The sequence below is a fragment of the Engystomops pustulosus genome, chromosome 1 (assembly GCF_040894005.1).
Source record: "Engystomops pustulosus chromosome 1, aEngPut4.maternal, whole genome shotgun sequence".
Classification (NCBI taxonomy): Eukaryota; Metazoa; Chordata; class Amphibia; order Anura; family Leptodactylidae; genus Engystomops; species Engystomops pustulosus.
In genome coordinates, this window is record NC_092411.1 from 208,662,100 (window position 1) to 208,679,318 (window position 17,219).

Sequence of the window (17,219 nt, forward strand, 5' to 3'; positions counted from 1 at the left end):
TAAATTTCGTATTGTTTATTATAAAAAATATTAACATAGTTCCCAGTGACAAGTCTTGCATTTTATGAAAAAAACGTTTTTTTTCTTTCTTTCAACAACATAACATTTGTTACATGGGAATAAAAAGAAAGGTTAAAAGCCTCTCCTAGGAATGAATCAACGAGGGGCAAATCCACCCCGATGAGGACCTCCCCGTCCTCGGAAGTTTCCTCTATCTCCACGGAAGCTTCCTCTGTTCCTCTCTCTGCCTCGTTCTCCTCTACCAACAGGAGGTCCTCCACGGCCGCCACCTCGAGCTGTACCAAAGCCGCGGTCTGATTTTGGTGGTGGTGTCTTGGGTCGAAGCCTCTCAATTTCTTCAGTACAGCCCGTTAATGTGGAGTTAGGAGCATTAAAATATGATGAATATGCCTCGGAGTTGAAGTTGCTGTTGGTCAGAGTCGGTCCCACAGTAAGCCACCCTATAATGGCAAATAATAAAAAGGTTTGTTTTTTTTTTCCATTTAAACTTAAAAACTAAAGGATTCCTAAAAAATGACTTTGGGTTACAGAAAAGGGTAGAAAAGATCATAGCCAGATGTTCTTTGTAGGATGCTGATTATATACAGCGTGCCCTCTAGCTCATCCCTTTTGCTATGCCTCATTAGGCCCTATATACATGATAGTGGTGGGTCCTCCTCTCAGGATACCTTACACAGAGCTGGTAACAAGCCGTGACTCTCACGGCTTTCATCCATTAGAATGATCACATTCATACCTTTTCACCCAAGAGAAGGAACAATTGATGGGAACATCCACCACATACATTTATATTTCAGTCTTCTGAGATATACTCACCAGGTCTGATTGTACTATCTCTGCCAAAGAGGTGGAGCCTCCTGCGCCCCAGACAGAAGTGTTCAATAATGTGAAAGATCTCTACAGGCTTTTCAATGTTTCCTATTTCTGGCTCCTCTGTGATGATCAGGTCAATGTCAACGTTGGCGTGGATGAAGTCGCCATCGGTGCTGCGGTGTACAGTTCCTCTAATACCCATAAGGCAGTGCTCCTGTGGAAAGAAATGCACAACACCTGTCAGGTGAGAGTGGACGTGAGACAAGTGCTATATATAGGGATGGGTGTCGGAAATACAACTCTGATGCACCATCTACTAAAGAGAACTTGGTAACACTATAGCTTGTATAAAAATTGCTTTTCTCACCGCTTTCTCTCAAGATTTATGAAACGGTCACCTGCTATAATGTGCAGACGGAGATCTGTCAGGATGATGCACCACTTCTATAATTTTTTCATCATCACATTAAAAGATGAAAACATCCATCACCTCCGGTAGCAGGGCCTGGGTGCTTTCCTAGCTGGTACTTTATTTTAATACGTTACCATGCTATATATTGCCGCTTTCCCACAGCAGGCGTGATGATTTACAAGATCTGACGCTTGTTCTTGTTTATCCTACAAATGTCTCATTCTGGTGACAGATAAGAAGGTTGTACCTTTGTCCTCTGGAAGATTGCCTTCGGGTCCAAGGTCTTGGTCTTGCCAGGATTGTCTTTATTAGTTTTTATCCAACAAATGTCCTCAGATCGTCTAAAGCCCCACTTCCGCAAGCACTGCACACATGAAGCAGAAAAAGGGCTGGGAAATAAAACACTGAAAATATCTGAGGTTCCTGCAACCTCATATGAATAACCCCATAGAACCCAAAGCCATTCACTATGCAAATGTGTACAAATTACTGACACCATGTGTAGCTCTCACATATAGCATTACGGCTTTACATTAAGAAAAGATCAGCAACATGTGATACATGGGGGAATATGAAGCTTCACTTTCATATTGCAGTGGCATCATCCACGTCCTGCAGAAGCCTACCCTCATTCTTAAATGGCTTGTTTGCAAGTCTTATTTAAAGGTGTGTTCCAATTTCAGCAAATTGTTATTTTTGAGATTTAATGATAAAAAGTTATACAAGTTTCCCATATACTTTCTCTATCAATTTCCTAGATTTCTGCTTCCTGTCATTCTATGTAAAACTTCTAAGTCACACAGGTGCACGGCTCATTATATCATAGAGTAATCAGAGGTGTATGTTATAACGAGCCGTGCACCTGTGTGACCACGGTCCGAGTACTGTCCACTAGTAGTAAACATAGAAGTTTTCCATAGAATGACAGCAAGCAGAGATCTAGAAAATTGATAGAGAAAGTATATGGGAAACTTATATAACTTTATATCATTAAAAGAATTGCATACATTTACTGTAATGGTACTACCCCTTTAAGTAAAGCCTGTTGCCCATAAGCGAGTTTGGTCAGAGAAAATCGCTCTGTGCACTTGCTGGATTTGTGACGCTTGGGGAGGGTATTATAATGGTCAGATAGCAAGACTGATATCTCAGCAACCGGGTGGGCTAGAGAGAAAAGTCAAAGTGGCCCATGAATCTGTTAAGCAGCCCTACAGAAAGGTATGTTGATCCGCACAGATTGAAATGGCAAAAGGTCATCTTTAAGATAGCTGATCAGTAAAATTCCGTGCAACTAGTCCCTAATGTCAAACTTAAAATTGAAAAGTAATGAATTCCACCACCATCCAAAATATCTGTTACTGGGATTCATGCCTATGTAATACAGAAAATATAGACACTATAATGAAACACCTGCCTTCAAGAATAGGACCCTCGGTGAATAGAGCACACATGGCTGCCTGTATATCACCAGGAACTTCTAGCACCGTCTCATATATTACGTTACCTCATCACAGACACAACTTGTTAAGTGTGCATATGACAAGCGAGGCAGGAAGCAGCTCGATAACAGGGATTATCCCACTTACCATTCTACCAAAGTCCAGACCTTCTCCAGAGCCGCACCACAGGAACACAAAGGCCCTCGAGCCTGCAATGCCTTCAATATCTAGCTTCATTATCTAAAACGGAAAACAGGTTCATTTGTTAGGAGAAGAGAATGACTTCTTTAATACAGTGCAGACATTTTGACAGGACGTTAAGTCCCAGGGCTTACGGCATAAAAGCAAGTCTGACATCAAAACTACAGCTCTAATGTGGAGCAGATGCGACTCAATACATAGAAGATATTGTGTAGTAAGGATCCTGAAGCTGTCCTGAAAATGGTTAATACACTGGGGCCAATACACTAAAGATAAAGCATCCTGGAGAAAACGGAGTGGCCAGAGGTTTAAGGGAATACATAGGAGTCCCTCCTCTATGGGCCAGGAAGTACTGTGTTACACAGGTAGCTTATATATGCCAAAGGCCAACTCTATTAGTATAGACTGGGGGGCAGATCCTCCGAACACACGCCAGGTATGGAGCCTTCCCAGTGCAAATGCTGGATGCAAACCAAAATGTGAGGAGACCCCCAAATCAAATAATTTATAGCTTGTTTTTAGCTGTGACATCTATAATCGAAAGAAAAAGGACTTAGATGCCCAATTAAAACATTGAGGCAGAATTCAATTCTTTTCATGAAATGGGTTCCTGTAGCACTGCTTACAGACAGATTGATCTGAACTCGGACTAACAGGTCGGTGACAGAATTAACCTTTGGTCAAAGATGAAATCCCAAGGGACATTACACAATCTATTCTTATATTGTGGTTGCCCTGCTTGTGGCTCATTGCACAAACAAGAAAAGATGACCGCAAGGTGCACTGGATGGCAATGTCCCTTAGCTACAATGGATTATATGTCATCCGGATCCAGTCCCTAGAAACTATGTACTGCAGTTTTCCTAGCTTATCAGTATGTACCGATAAACCTAGTGATTCAACACTGCTATTACCGGGGTGGGGTTTGGTAACTGCTTACTTTAGTAAGCAGCTTCTAGAGGGATTATTCTGGGTATCAGATCCTCATCAACAGGGAAGTCCAAGTTTCATTCATCCAAAGGATAGGTGACAACAATGTGATCGGGGGGGGGGGGGGGGGGGGGGGGGGGAGGAGTGTCAATTGCTGGGAGCCATACCGATCACTAGTTCATAATAATTGGAGTTCCATTCTCACTAAATGAATGAATGACACATGCTCAACCTGCTGCTCCATTCACTGTATATGGAAGTGCCTGATACTGGAGTGTTGGATGGAAAAAGAAAGGAAGGACTTCAAAGAGCAAAAAATGGATGACTGTGAAAACAGTGACTGGTCGGACAAATCCACATTTCTGCTGATGGGTCAGAACTGGGCACAAGTAACAATGAACCCTTTCTATCTGGTGTGGCCCACACTAGGCTCTTACACCGGGGTATGCCATGGCCACCTGTAGTGCTCCTGGTGGTAAACACTTGACTAGTCTACTTCATCTATAATGAAGATGCTAGGTTTAGATACTGCCGTCTTAACTCGGATACTTACATCTTCCCAGGTCCACCACTTTTCATGAGCGGCAATGCCAGTTTCTCTGAAATATTCCTCTAGTGGGGGTTCAAGGAGGATTACATCAAACTCGCTTTTCAATTCTCTTAGATCAAATGTCTCAAGGTCTGCTTGTAAGTACCTGTATCAGCAAAACAGGAAGGTTTCCGCAGGTCACAGACTACAGCAGAGTGAACACATAGGGAAATTCTTCTCATAAATAGACAACACAGTAAAGAAAGCAGAGACTTTGAGATTGGGCTTTATGGCCAATTAGTTATCCAGAATACAGCACCGTATCCAATTGAAATTGAAATAAATGGGACTTGTGAGGACATCTTACAAACCCTAAACTGGGGGTTAGACATGAGATATATAGAGATATATAGAGATATATATATATATATATATATATAGAGAGAGATATAGAGATATATAGAGATATATATATATATATATATATTCTTCTCTACCACATGGCCCGTTTGCAAATAACTGATTAAGAGTGAAGAAGACAAGGATGCTTGCCTGAAGTGTCACACTGGGTGGTCCCTAAACAAACATTTTCTGGGGGAGCATGCAGGTCAGCCCTGTTTAATAGAGCTCATCAGTGTATTGCCATTTATCATGGTTTCATCCATATTTCCATTACTAAAACCACAGAAAGACACATGGAGTGTTCTTTAATTCTCTCTAAGGAACAAAAGACTGAAATCAAAAGGGTCAAAGACAGAGCCATTTCTGCATATACTTTTATTGCAATACTTATATTGCTTCAACAGTCAAAAATAGAGTACAATCTGGTGCAGCGACATTGTACTACCACCAGGAGGGAGTAAAGAGCTGCCTGGTGGCTTCACAGCAACATGAAGGTAGCAGTATAAAACTAAAGTGGCTACTTCCATACATAGCACTGACTGATCTCCACAGACACACTATATACTTTTAATGAACAGGCAGCAGCACCACCGGGGCTTGTATGTTCAGCAACTGACTGCCTATTCAGCAGGCAAAGTTTCGGCTGTTGACACTGAACCTTCCACAAGCAAGATGCATCCCAGCAGATAGATAAAGGGATACCAGTATATCACACCACCATTGTATCACGAGCAGTAATCATAAACAGTATATAATAGAGGGAGAATCACCTGTCCACTATTATAATAGCATTTGTAGAGAGACATGTACCAGAACATATTATAGCCATTATACGTGTGTGTGTGTGTGCAGTTATATATTCATAATCGGTGCATGTGTGTATTTAACAGGACCCACCAGTACTAGAATTACTCCCACCTTTGTTGAGCATGTCTGATATACACATACTATAAATCCATCTCTAGATTGACTAGACAGACTTACATTGGAGGAGTATTGGATGTGGAAATTAACTCATCCTTCAGTCTGATCAGCTCTCTGAGTTTTGGATATTCCTCGAACCGGTCTGCTAATCCTGAAGAAAGAAATGGGGAAGGTGTTAACAGGTTCTGCAAAACAAGCCCTGGAAACCATCTGCAGACGATCATGCGTTACATCTGGGATAGAACAAGATGATAAAGCATTGCCATATGTGTCTGGCGGCCTCCAGACAGGACTAATCCCTTAACTCCTTACTGATACATACACATGATGTACTTTACAGGGTCAGGATAAAAGCATACTAACACTGCCCACCTTAGGAAGTCCGTCAGAGGAACATGAATGACACTGTCTGTTTTTACACTTAGGGATATGAAGCTTTTCCTGCAACCACAAACAGCTAGATAAAAGTAATACCCAAGAAGTGGAACACATTGGGGAAAAAAATCATACCAACGTCTCGGATGAAGTTCTGGGGTCTGTGGCCTGTGTCCACAAAATGCTGGCAGTAGTCATTGTGAGGGTTCAAACTCTGGGTCCCCTGCAGGCAGAAAAGGTCAAAGGGCGATGAGGTTAACAGAAAAGTGACTGGTGGAAGGTAATGAGAACTACAAATTACAGACCCACTGATACCTATAGATGCAGCATCCATGAGCGCTGTGCATGAGCGCATCACCGGTTCCAATTCAAGTCATTACTAATTTTAATGGAACCTTTAGTAACCTTGTGTAAATGCAATGCAAACGCCACGTGTGAAAGCACCCTCAGAAGGGCAAAAATTGGCCCCTTGTACACAGTTTGGTTGTATACAACCACATTCATTTCAATGGGCAATACATCCACCCAATGGTACCAACGGTGGGAAAAATATAGAGCTTTTCCAGTAGATAAAAGCTGGGTTGCACTCGTCCTTATGGAGAGTAAAGGGGCGAGCAGCGATTCCCCCTCCTCTTTTCCAGCAAAACTTATGCCGTACCCTGGTCCCTGCCCAAGCGTAGCATACATTGTGGGCAAGGAGCCTTAATCAGTAACATGAAAGAGCAATAGATACTGTGCTACTCCTTCTTTCAAGTAGAATTAAACCCAGTATTCCAGATGACTATTTACCTTATATACTCGAGTATAAGCCTAGTTTTTCAGCACAAAAAATTGTGCTGAAACCACAAACTCGGCTTATACTCGAGTAAAAAAATATATAGGTTTTACAAGGTTTTTGTGGTAAAATTAGGGGCCTCGGCTTATACTTGGGTCAGTTTTTACTCGAGTATATACGGTACATAATGAAGAATATAAAGATGGAAGGAAAACACTAATGTCATGTACAAACGGGACCAAATGTTATGGAAATTAATATTGGTTTTGTTTTCCCCATAGTAAATTAAAGGAAGATTATAGTAAGAATAACCATTTCAATATTAAAGAAACCCAAAGCACTAGTCACATACAATAAACATATGTAAGCCTATGCTTTTAGATTTCTACTCCTCCTTTAGGTGTAAATATAACGTTATGGCCGGCCTGTGTGGTAATACAGTAGTAACAAAGTCTTTAAAATGCTCCGGTGAACCCGAGCGTCACAAGATAAATTACCAGGAAGAATTCACAGACCCGGTTCTGTTGCTGATTACATGTCCGGAGTAAAGTAATGGCTTGAGACAAGTCAGGAGGCTAATTGACTTTTCCATTTGTGAAACGTGAAACCATTCAATGGAATATATTAGTAACCTTTCCACATTAGCGCAAACCTTTGATTTTGTGCCGTTCGTTCCGCTGCCCCTTTGTCATTTTATGTGACAGCTATTTCCCCGGGCGCGTGGAGAATTCTCCGACTAGCAGATTTTCCTGAGCAACTCTTACACAGTGTGTTGTGCATTTTGTTGTATTTATTGGCCCTCAGAAGATCTCTTTCAGGAAAAGCAAAGCTTAGACAGCTCTAACAGCAGCCAAGATAGAAAATAATCCCCTCTATTAAAGGGATATTCCCACAATCAAAAACATCCATCCCAAAATAGAATAATCCACTGACCCTCAACCCATTGTCGCCAATGCCATCCACTTCGCATTTCAGGTTTTTTGCTCCACTCCTTTCAAAATCCATAACTTTATTATTATTTTTTTGTTTACAGAGCTGTTTTTTGCTTAATAATCTATACTTCCTATATCAGCATTTCCATGCCATGCACGGGGGAAGCTGGAAAAAATTCCAATGCGGTGAAGTTGACAACAAAATCCACACATATCTGCGCCATTTGCTCAGTTTTTACGGCTTTTGCTGTGTGCTTTAAAATGACCTTTACTTTAGTCACTACGATCATGCAGATACCAAATTAATATAGTTTTATTGTGTTCAATACATTTAAAAAAGAATTTAACTTTTGTACAATTTTTTACTAATTCAGCCATATTTTGATGCCAATAACTTTTTCATACCGAAATTTGAATGGCCTAATTTTTTGTGGGATGAGTAAAAATGGCAAAATGTGTTGCAAAACGGTGAAAAATTGGTGACTTGAACGCTCCTTTTATGCACACACAATGTGAATTGTATGCACTGTGTGTGTGTGTTAGAAGCTGACCACTAACATCAAAATGACATCAAAACTTTGCAGTACGAGAGGAGTAGGGAAGTGGCAGAGACGGGTAGGTTTTACAACAGAGCTCCCTCCCTAACTTTGTGCTATAAATAGGTGGACTAAAAGTTGATTTTTTACCACACCTGATACATGACAGGATGATTGATTTGAAGCCGAGGCACTGGATAGAAATGGCAGTAGCGTTTTGATCAGTTTATTTCTGGTGACAGATTCCCTTTAAGGTTCATTCACATGGGTATTTTTTTTTATATGCAAATGAGAGTTTGTGATAGATGGGACCCATATTACGCCCACCCATTATAGTCAACTGGGGTCATCTGAGGATTCCACACATGCTTACACTGCTGTGGAGAAAATCGTAGCGCACTCTACAACGCAGTACCTCATGTCAGTAAAACTAATGTGAATATACTCTGCTTATCATTCATTTTTTGATATATAAAAAACATAAACCACAATAATCAGTGTTTTTTTTAACATGTGTGAAAAACGGATGAAACTGTAAAATAAAAATGACATGAAAAACTGAAACCTGAAAAAATCTGACTGAAAACTGTTTGAAATTTGAGATCTGAAAATCGTAATTTTTTTTCACTGAGGAAACTAAGTTTTTTGCAGCACTCCTATGAGTGTAGAAAGTGCACTCATTGGTAATAGTTGGTGAACCTGAAGGATGGGTTAATTTCTGCTGATGACACTAAGCTATGTAAGTACAGTATAGTCTAGAAGAGATGTTACAAGCTGATATGGATGGTATCCATCAGTATAAGGGTGTGAGGAGAAAAACTTGAATTACAGCAGAACTCCACTATATATTTCCCCCTCTACAATTCCCCAAAACAGTCCCCAGGTTGATGAAATTTCACCCGACAACCCGCTATAAGTGCTCTGCTGCTAAAATTTCACAGCTTTTTCTACATAAGAGATGGCACGTGTCTGATGACCAGTGTAAGTGCCAGTCTAGGTTGACCTAGAGCAGTGGTGGCGAACCTATGGCACCTGTGGGCTCTCAGGCCATCACTGCAGGACAGAGTTCACCAAACAGGACCAAATCCACCAAATCTTCCTGCAGTCCCAGGCAACTGCAATCAGCGCTATTTTAAAGCGACACTTCATTGACTGTTTGGAACTGCGGGAAAAGTGAGAAGGTGTTGACAGAACCGCACTATCTTTGGAGGTCATCCTGCTGGACCCACCATTCTTCCTGTACAGAGAGACCATGGCCCTCTTTCTTTCAACTGTATTAGTGGCATTAGGCGGCCGATACAATTGAATGATGTGGAAGAACAGGCAGCAACAAGTTACTGCTTAAAATGCCACATTGGCACTTCAAGGTAACTAAGTGGATTTTGGTTGTAGTTTGGGCACTCAGTCTCTAAAACCTGAGTGAAGTTGGCCCCCCCACCTTGTTCAAATCAAACAAAATTGGTGTCAAACGTTTGAGCAGCAAAAATTTTCGTTTGTGCCGCTATCGTTTTTAAGATTTTAATGAAAGTTTCCAGAGGTCATCAGAGGTCAACCAGCCCCCCCCCCCCCCCACATTGCCCAAATCAAACAAAACTGGGACTGAACAATTCTGCTACGTTTGTGCTGCTCAAATTTTTGTTTGTGCTGCTTTTGTTTTGAATTATGAACAAAAAATTAAAGTTCAACCAGCCCCCCCACATTAACCGAACCAAACAAAACTGGTGTCAAACGTTAGTGCTACGTTTGTGCAGCAAAAATTTTCATTTGTGCCGCTATCATTTTTAAGGTATGTTCAGGTGTTTAAGGTGTTTAGGATGAACTGGTAAAAAAACAAACCTAGTGACACTTCCCTGGTTTGACCACCAGGGGGAGCTAGCAAACACATTGTACTTTGGAAGAAATGAACTCTGATGACCTCTGCAAAAAAGTATGAATATATTAAAAATGATAGCGGCACAAACGAAAATTTTTGCTGCACAAACGTAGCACTAACGTTTGACACCCGTTTTGTTTGATTCGGTTAATGTGGGGGGGCTGTTTGAACTTTTGACCTTTAATTTTTTGTTCATGTATTCAAAACAGCACAAACAAAAATTTGAGCAGCACAAACGTAGCAGAGTTGTTTGGTCCCAGTTTTGTTTGATTTGGGCAATATGGGGGGGCTGGTTGACCTCTGATGATCTCTGGAAACTTTCATTAAAATCTTAAAAACGATAGCGGCACAAACGAAGATTTTTGCTGCACAAACCAGCACAAATGTTTGACCCCAATTTTGTTTGATTTGAACAAGGTGGGGGGGGGCCAACTTCACTCAGGTGTCTCTAAAAGGTTCGCCATCACTGACCTAGAGAGTCCTGGAGCTACCACAGACTTTGAGAATGCAAACTGAGTAAGTTGAGTTAAAAGGAGCCTGTCATCAAGGACAGGAGGCATGGTTATATGGCTGTCCAGGAGAAAACTTAACTCTTCTGTTCAGAAGTTGACTCAACTCTACTCATTTGCATATCAAAAACATCTGGGGCAAATCATTTGAGGTGATATGGGGAGAACTTCTAACTCTTTATCAGCAGGTATAACTGGTGTGAGGGGTGAAATTTCTATTGATAGGTCTTCTTTAAAGATTACCATTTGCTGTTGCTGCACATGCTAAGCACAATGTCAACCAGACCATATAACATTACTACTATAGAAAAAGACATTCCTTAATGACATTTACAGAACTGCAATGAAGAGGGCACAAAGTGTCCGTAGAAGAAGGCCAGCAGGCACAACGCTTTGTCAGGATATAGAATAGAACACAATGAGCGTAGACAGCCACATTTGTTTCTGTCAAACATTGTCTCAGAGAGGCTGAAGTATCCTAAAGCCATGGCTTATCCTACATGACTTCAGTAGTGGATGGCCTCACAGTGCTTTTAATTACCGATACAGCTGATGAGTAGAGGAAAAATCCCATTCGGCACAAAACCATAGACTAATGGACAATACTACTCCACTATCAACCGGCTTAGAAAAAGGGTTTTACCTAATTTTTTAAAGGAAACCTGGAAAAAAAAAATCAAAATGCACTTCACCTTCTCCATTACCCGCATCTGATTGGCCAACATTAATTGTCCAAGCAGGTCTTAAACAGAAGACCAAGGGACCACGGGAGCCACTACCTGGAGCAGGAAAGGTACAATTTGTCTATTTTTTTTTATCCCATCCCTACATCCCCCCCCTTCCCCGTCCTAGCTTTCAAGGGGTTTTCTACAAATTTTGAGAAGTAGATCTGTTTTTTTTTTTTTTTTAAATCAAGTATTAAAGTATTAAAGTTTTTACATTTTACAAACATATAAATATCCCACCCCTACCTTTTAGTAGATCTGTTCTAATAAATATTCAAAGTAAATTATACGTTTATGAGTACCTTTAAGAAAGTGCTGGAATCTTTGTAAATTTCTTCCTTGTAGGGTAAGTTCTCTTCCTCCTTTTGTGGTTCAACTGCATCCTAGGGGTGAAGAAATCAATATGCCATCAATATACAGATCTCTGTAATTGTTAAGTAACAAAAACAGCACAATGTTAAGCATTTGGAGAACCAGAAGTTACTGAAAAGCCATGAGTGTTTTCAATGACTAAATACTGTCCTGCTGAATCTAATCACACTGCGTACAGTATCTGAATATACTTCTGGTCAGCATGTGTTTAATATGACATGAATTATCTCTTCAGAAAATTGGTCTTGTCATCCAACATATGTTTTCTCTCTGTAAGGTTCAAGGCAGCTGCTTTCACTATAAGAAAGTTGAAGAGAGGGCCACATGGTGCATAACCCCTAGTCACACTCCACATCATGCTACTACATTGCATCTAATCATAGTAAAGAGATCCAGGCTGAGATACCCCATGTGCGGGGCCATAACAAGACAGCCAATCAAACTCGACGTGACTAAACTCGCCATCATCAGTTGCCCCTGGTGAGGTTTCATGTGAATTGCATGGACAAAAGTCATCACGTAGTCCTAGGCACCATCGAAGTTCAGTGTATAAACCAGAGCGGAGATCATCTCCACAGGCCAGCCCTGATGGACCTGCAATAAGGCACCAGCACCACAGCTTACACTGCAGGAGAGTGCAGACACTAGGAGTGGATGGTCAGGGATTTCTACATCCAAACCCATTGCAATAAGGGATTTGCTGGGTATCTTGTGCTTCATAGGAGACTGTCTTCTGGGGAAGTCATTTTTAAGTAGGTAATGTTACCTTGCATTCTTCCACCACTTCTTCATCTGCTTCCCCTTCCTCTGGAGGTTTCCGCTTCAGACTAGGTCCGGATGTATCATATGAAGCTCTTAAAAAAAAACCAGTACTTCCACCATTAAGAATTGTGCATATACTCACCAAATTATTCTCCTTCCCCTCAGGTTTAGCACTGACATGCCTTCATACCCTGCGGGGAATCATCCCCCCCCCAACAATACCGTTAAAGTGAAGACATTAGTTGGGCTAAAATTGTGTATGTAGTTGGCTGTATTAGAGCTGAAAGGTTTTTTTCAGACCTAAACCAAAATTGGGGTAAATAAATGACATAAAGACACTTTATCTTAGTAATGTGAATTCTCTGTCACTTCAGGGCAGAAGATAACATGCTTGACTAGCAGGTCATGTCACCTCTCCTAACCTGGATTTTGGCACTTCATTAGATGTCACAGGAACCAGTCAGCCCCTCCTCGCACTCTATTACAGATGTGCAGATATCATCTGGTTGGATGGGGTGGACTGGAGTAACAGGCATGCCATCTCTGCCCTGTGCCTGCTCTCATGATGATTTACATGTGGGGAGAAAGAGCCTGATCATGAAACAAGAGTTTATTTATTGACTGGGCTATTATTCGTGAGCTGAGTGGGAGGAGGAGTCTGCTATGCAAGGCTTCATGGGAACTGTAGTCCCAGGATATAAACTACCTCTTTAAGCTAGCATAGAGATCAGAGAAATATGTTTTTACATGGATGGGTTAAAAGCGTGTTAGAGCAAGAGATTGTGATTTTAAAAGGATTTTTTTATAAACCCTTTTTCTAAAAATGTAGTTTAAACTCAGAGCGAAGGAGAAAGAAGTGTCAGACACAATAGATACATACAAAGCGCTATGGTAGTAGGGATTGGTCTACACTGAGTTTGTCAGCCACCTTTTCACATCCTCCATTCCATAGACTTGTATTGTGCATTAACCGGACCTTACAACAACAGGACCGTATCGGGAAGCAAAATCTAAAATATGTCTTATTGCTGCCTTGTCCAAAAGGTCTGTTCATGTGCGTGAGGCCTCACACAGATATGGCCGCCCAGCTATAGCACATGTCTCTGCACACCTTGTAACACTTGTTATAATCTAGTGACTATCATTTAGATTTACTCACCGACACATTTCTCTGGCTTCTGCAATCTCCCTTTGTTCATCTCTGCTGTTTAGTACAGCTCCAATGTTGTCAGCACTTTCAGCTCCAAGCTGCAGAAAATACAATAGTGCAGCGAGTAACCAACTGATGTCTCATTAGAAATCTCTGCCATGTCACTAATGCTACAGCACCATCATCCTCAGTATCAATAGGGGTAATGACATTCAGACCCCCTACCAACCAAGACATCAGATCATAACTTCCAGTTATCAAAAGACAACTTTAACAGCGGCTCCAAAGAGAATTTATAAAAAATTACTTTAAACAGCACCACTAGCAAAGTTAAACTTTTGGTGTAATGTAATAGAAATTTAGAGCAAAAGCTGGAGCTTGACTCAGAAGTCTTGACTATGATACCGTATGGAGGAATGGAAGGGTAATTTACCCCCTTCATGAGCTATAGGGGGAGATACAACATGATCATACAATTTAGGTCCAGTTCACACTTCCGTTTGATTATCATCCTCTATAACTAAAACAATACTTAGAAGGGTCTTCCAACAAAGCAAGTCAGGCCCTCCTTTAAGTGCCAGCACTTGGCAAATGTGGAGCTATGGGCAGTGTCTCTTCAACAATAGCACACCACAGATTCACCACAACACTGTTAACACTGCACTAGCACCCCTACTGTAGTGTTACCCCTATGCATGTCTGTCTAGCCTTTGTTATTGTCACTATTGTATTTCGTACTTTAATCATTTCCCCTTATACAATGTAATGTTGTCATGTTAATCTGTATTTTGCTACATCGCAATGTGCTGTAACTGTATGCAACCAAGGAACTAGCAACATAAGAACATGCCTCACATAGTGTATCTTTGTAACTGTAACATTTAAAGGGGACCTACCACCACAATTCTACCTATAAAGCTACAATGGGTGGTAGGTGGATGAATGGGACGTAAGGATAGCCCTTTTTGGGCTAATCCTTACGGCCCGGCTATCCTTTTGTAAACTTTAATCAGTTGATATGCTAATTTATTTAAGCGACTACTGGGGCGTGGAGTAGCCGGACATGAGGCTACTCCACGCCCCAGTAGCCTCGTTCCTCCGCCTACCATGTAATCTTCGGCGCGCAGCACCTCGTAGCTGTGCGCCCTCGTCCGAGCACCCGGCGTCTGCACATGCGCAGTAGCGCCGGCCTCGGAGCTACGGCCGCACACCCGTAGGCCTGCGTCCTGCGCAGAACGCAGGATATTTGCACGAAGATTACCTGGTAGGCGGAGGAACAAGGCTACTGGGGCGTGGAGTAGCCGCGACTAGTAGCCTCATGTCTGGCTACTCCACGCCCCAGTAGCCGCTTAAATATATTAGCATATCAACTGATTAAAGTTTACAAAAGGATAGCCGGGACGTAAGGATTAGCCCAAAAAGGGCTATCCTTACGTCCCATTCATCCACCTACCACCCATTCTACCTTTATAGGTAGAATCGTGGTGGTAGGTCCCCTTTAAGGATATCTACCAGCAGGATGAAGGATTGTAAACCAAACACACTGACATACTGGTGTGTCTCCTCTCTGGCTGGATGTGCTCTTCTTTAAGCTTCCTATGCCCTTGTTTTTAAGAAAAAAAGGCTTTAAAAATTATGCAAATGAGGTCAAATGTAAAAAGTGTAAAATTGCTGCAGCACCATTTTTTCCTTCACAAATAACAGAAGTGGTGCAAACAGTTGACTTCTTTTATCATCATTTTAGCTGCCGAGGTCAATAACAGAGGTGTGAACTGGGCCTAAGTAACAGTCCATCCTAAATCAGTGCCATGAACAGTGGTACATGGAATCTGGACAGGCTCAGGGGGCTGCCTATTTCAAGACATGTTTCTTGGGGTGGTATGGCGCTAGACATGGGCCATACGTTATATATTGATCGATAGCTTTGAACTACTCCAGTATATTGTCCAGTATAATATGTTTATTAGTATCTGAATGAGATGTAAATCCTCCTGCTATACATCATCAGTCATCACTCCTGTTGTGTGGGTTCCTACTATCAGGTATATGATTGTATAGTGGGACTTACACAGGAGGGTGGGTGATGAGGAGGTCTCCCCATTACTATAAGGTACATATGGATTGATAATCCTGTAATGTCACCTATAAACCTAGGACACGCGCACATAACCCATGTTACAGGTGAGTACACTCATCCTCCATTATAATAATACATAATCTCCATTGTGCACTGTACTGCACTGCAAGCTCCAGCAGCTACGGGAAACTACAACTCCCAGCGCCCCGCAGGCCCCCGCTACTCCCTGTGTGTATTACTTGCTGGGCCAATAGTTTCCTGCGCAGCTTCTGCCGGGCGCGGATCTCCTGCAAGCGGCTGTTCATTGCTTCTATTCCCGGTTTCCACTTCGCCCGCTACAACCAGCTCCTCCTAGCGTCGCAATCTGATGACATCAGGCAAAACAGTCCACTACACGGAGGGAGCGATCGCGGCAGCCATCTTTGAATCGGGCACTTGCCAGTAACTCGCTGTTTAACCTCCAAAGTTTTACTTCCTATTTATGTTTTTTAAATAAAAAGTTCAATTCTGAAAACTATTTTTTCCACACATTACTGGCATCTCGGGTAACTAAGTTCTCTTCTGTCAGAGTGAGTGAGATTAATGCCCCCCAACCTTCATACCAGTGAAAGAGTGACAGAATATGCCCCTCATGGAAATGTGTTTTGCCCTAAGTGACGCCTTTTGCTCCAGCCCTAACTTCAGCCCCACACAGTATAATTTCCCCCTCACTGCTCTCCATCTCCCCCTCTTATTGTACCCTCCAAGCAGCTCCCCTTCCTATTGTGCCCTCCCAGCAGCTCCCCTTCTTATTGTGCCCTCCCAGCAGCACCCCCTCTTATTGTGCCCTCCCAGCAGCTCCCCTTCTTATTGTGCCCTCCCAGCAGCACCCCCTCTTATTGTGCCCTCCCAGCAGCTCACCCTCTTATTGTGCCCTCCCAGCAGCTCACCCTCTTACTGTGCCCTCCCAGCAGCTTCCCCTCTTATTGTGCCCGCCCAGCAGCTCCCCCTCTTATTGTGCCCTCCCAGCAGCTCCCCATCTTATTGTACCCTCCCAGCAGCTACCCCTCTTATTGTGCCCTCCCAGCAGCTCCCCCTCTTATTGTGCCCTCCCTGGAGTCCCCCCTCTTATTGTGCCCTCCCAGCAGCTCCCCCTCTTATTGTGCCCTCCCAGCAGCTCCCCCTCTTATTGTACCATCCCAGCAGCTCCCCCTCTTATTGTGCCCTCCTAGCAGTTCCCCCTCTTATTGGGCCCTCCCATCAGCTCCCCCTCTTATTGTGCCCTCCCATCAGCTCCCCCTCTTATTGTGCCCTCCTAGCAGTTCCCCCTCTTATTGTGCCCTCCTAGCAGTTCTCCCTCTTATTGTGCCCTCCCAGCAGCTCCACCTCTTATTGTGCCTCCAAAATAAAATAATAATAATACTTACCTTTCCATGTACCCCCCACAATGGTTCCTCTTTTCTTTCCTTCTGCTGTATGTAGC

The 17,219-nt window shown here is 42.4% G+C and overlaps 1 protein-coding gene across 1 annotated transcript; it reads right to left on the reverse strand.

The window, feature by feature from the left end:
* On the reverse strand, nt 1-16,153 carry METTL14 (methyltransferase 14, N6-adenosine-methyltransferase non-catalytic subunit). Its single transcript, XM_072119200.1, has 11 exons — nt 15,997-16,153; nt 13,690-13,778; nt 12,535-12,622; nt 11,699-11,779; nt 6,182-6,269; nt 5,732-5,822; nt 4,370-4,511; nt 2,833-2,925; nt 1,494-1,610; nt 838-1,048; nt 1-461 (listed from the first exon to the last, which is right to left on the reverse strand). The coding sequence occupies exons 1-11, from the start codon at nt 16,060-16,062 to the stop codon at nt 157-159; spliced, it is 1,371 nt and encodes a 456-aa protein (XP_071975301.1). The 5' UTR covers nt 16,063-16,153; the 3' UTR covers nt 1-156.
* Between the last annotated feature and the right edge of the window lie 1,066 nt (nt 16,154-17,219).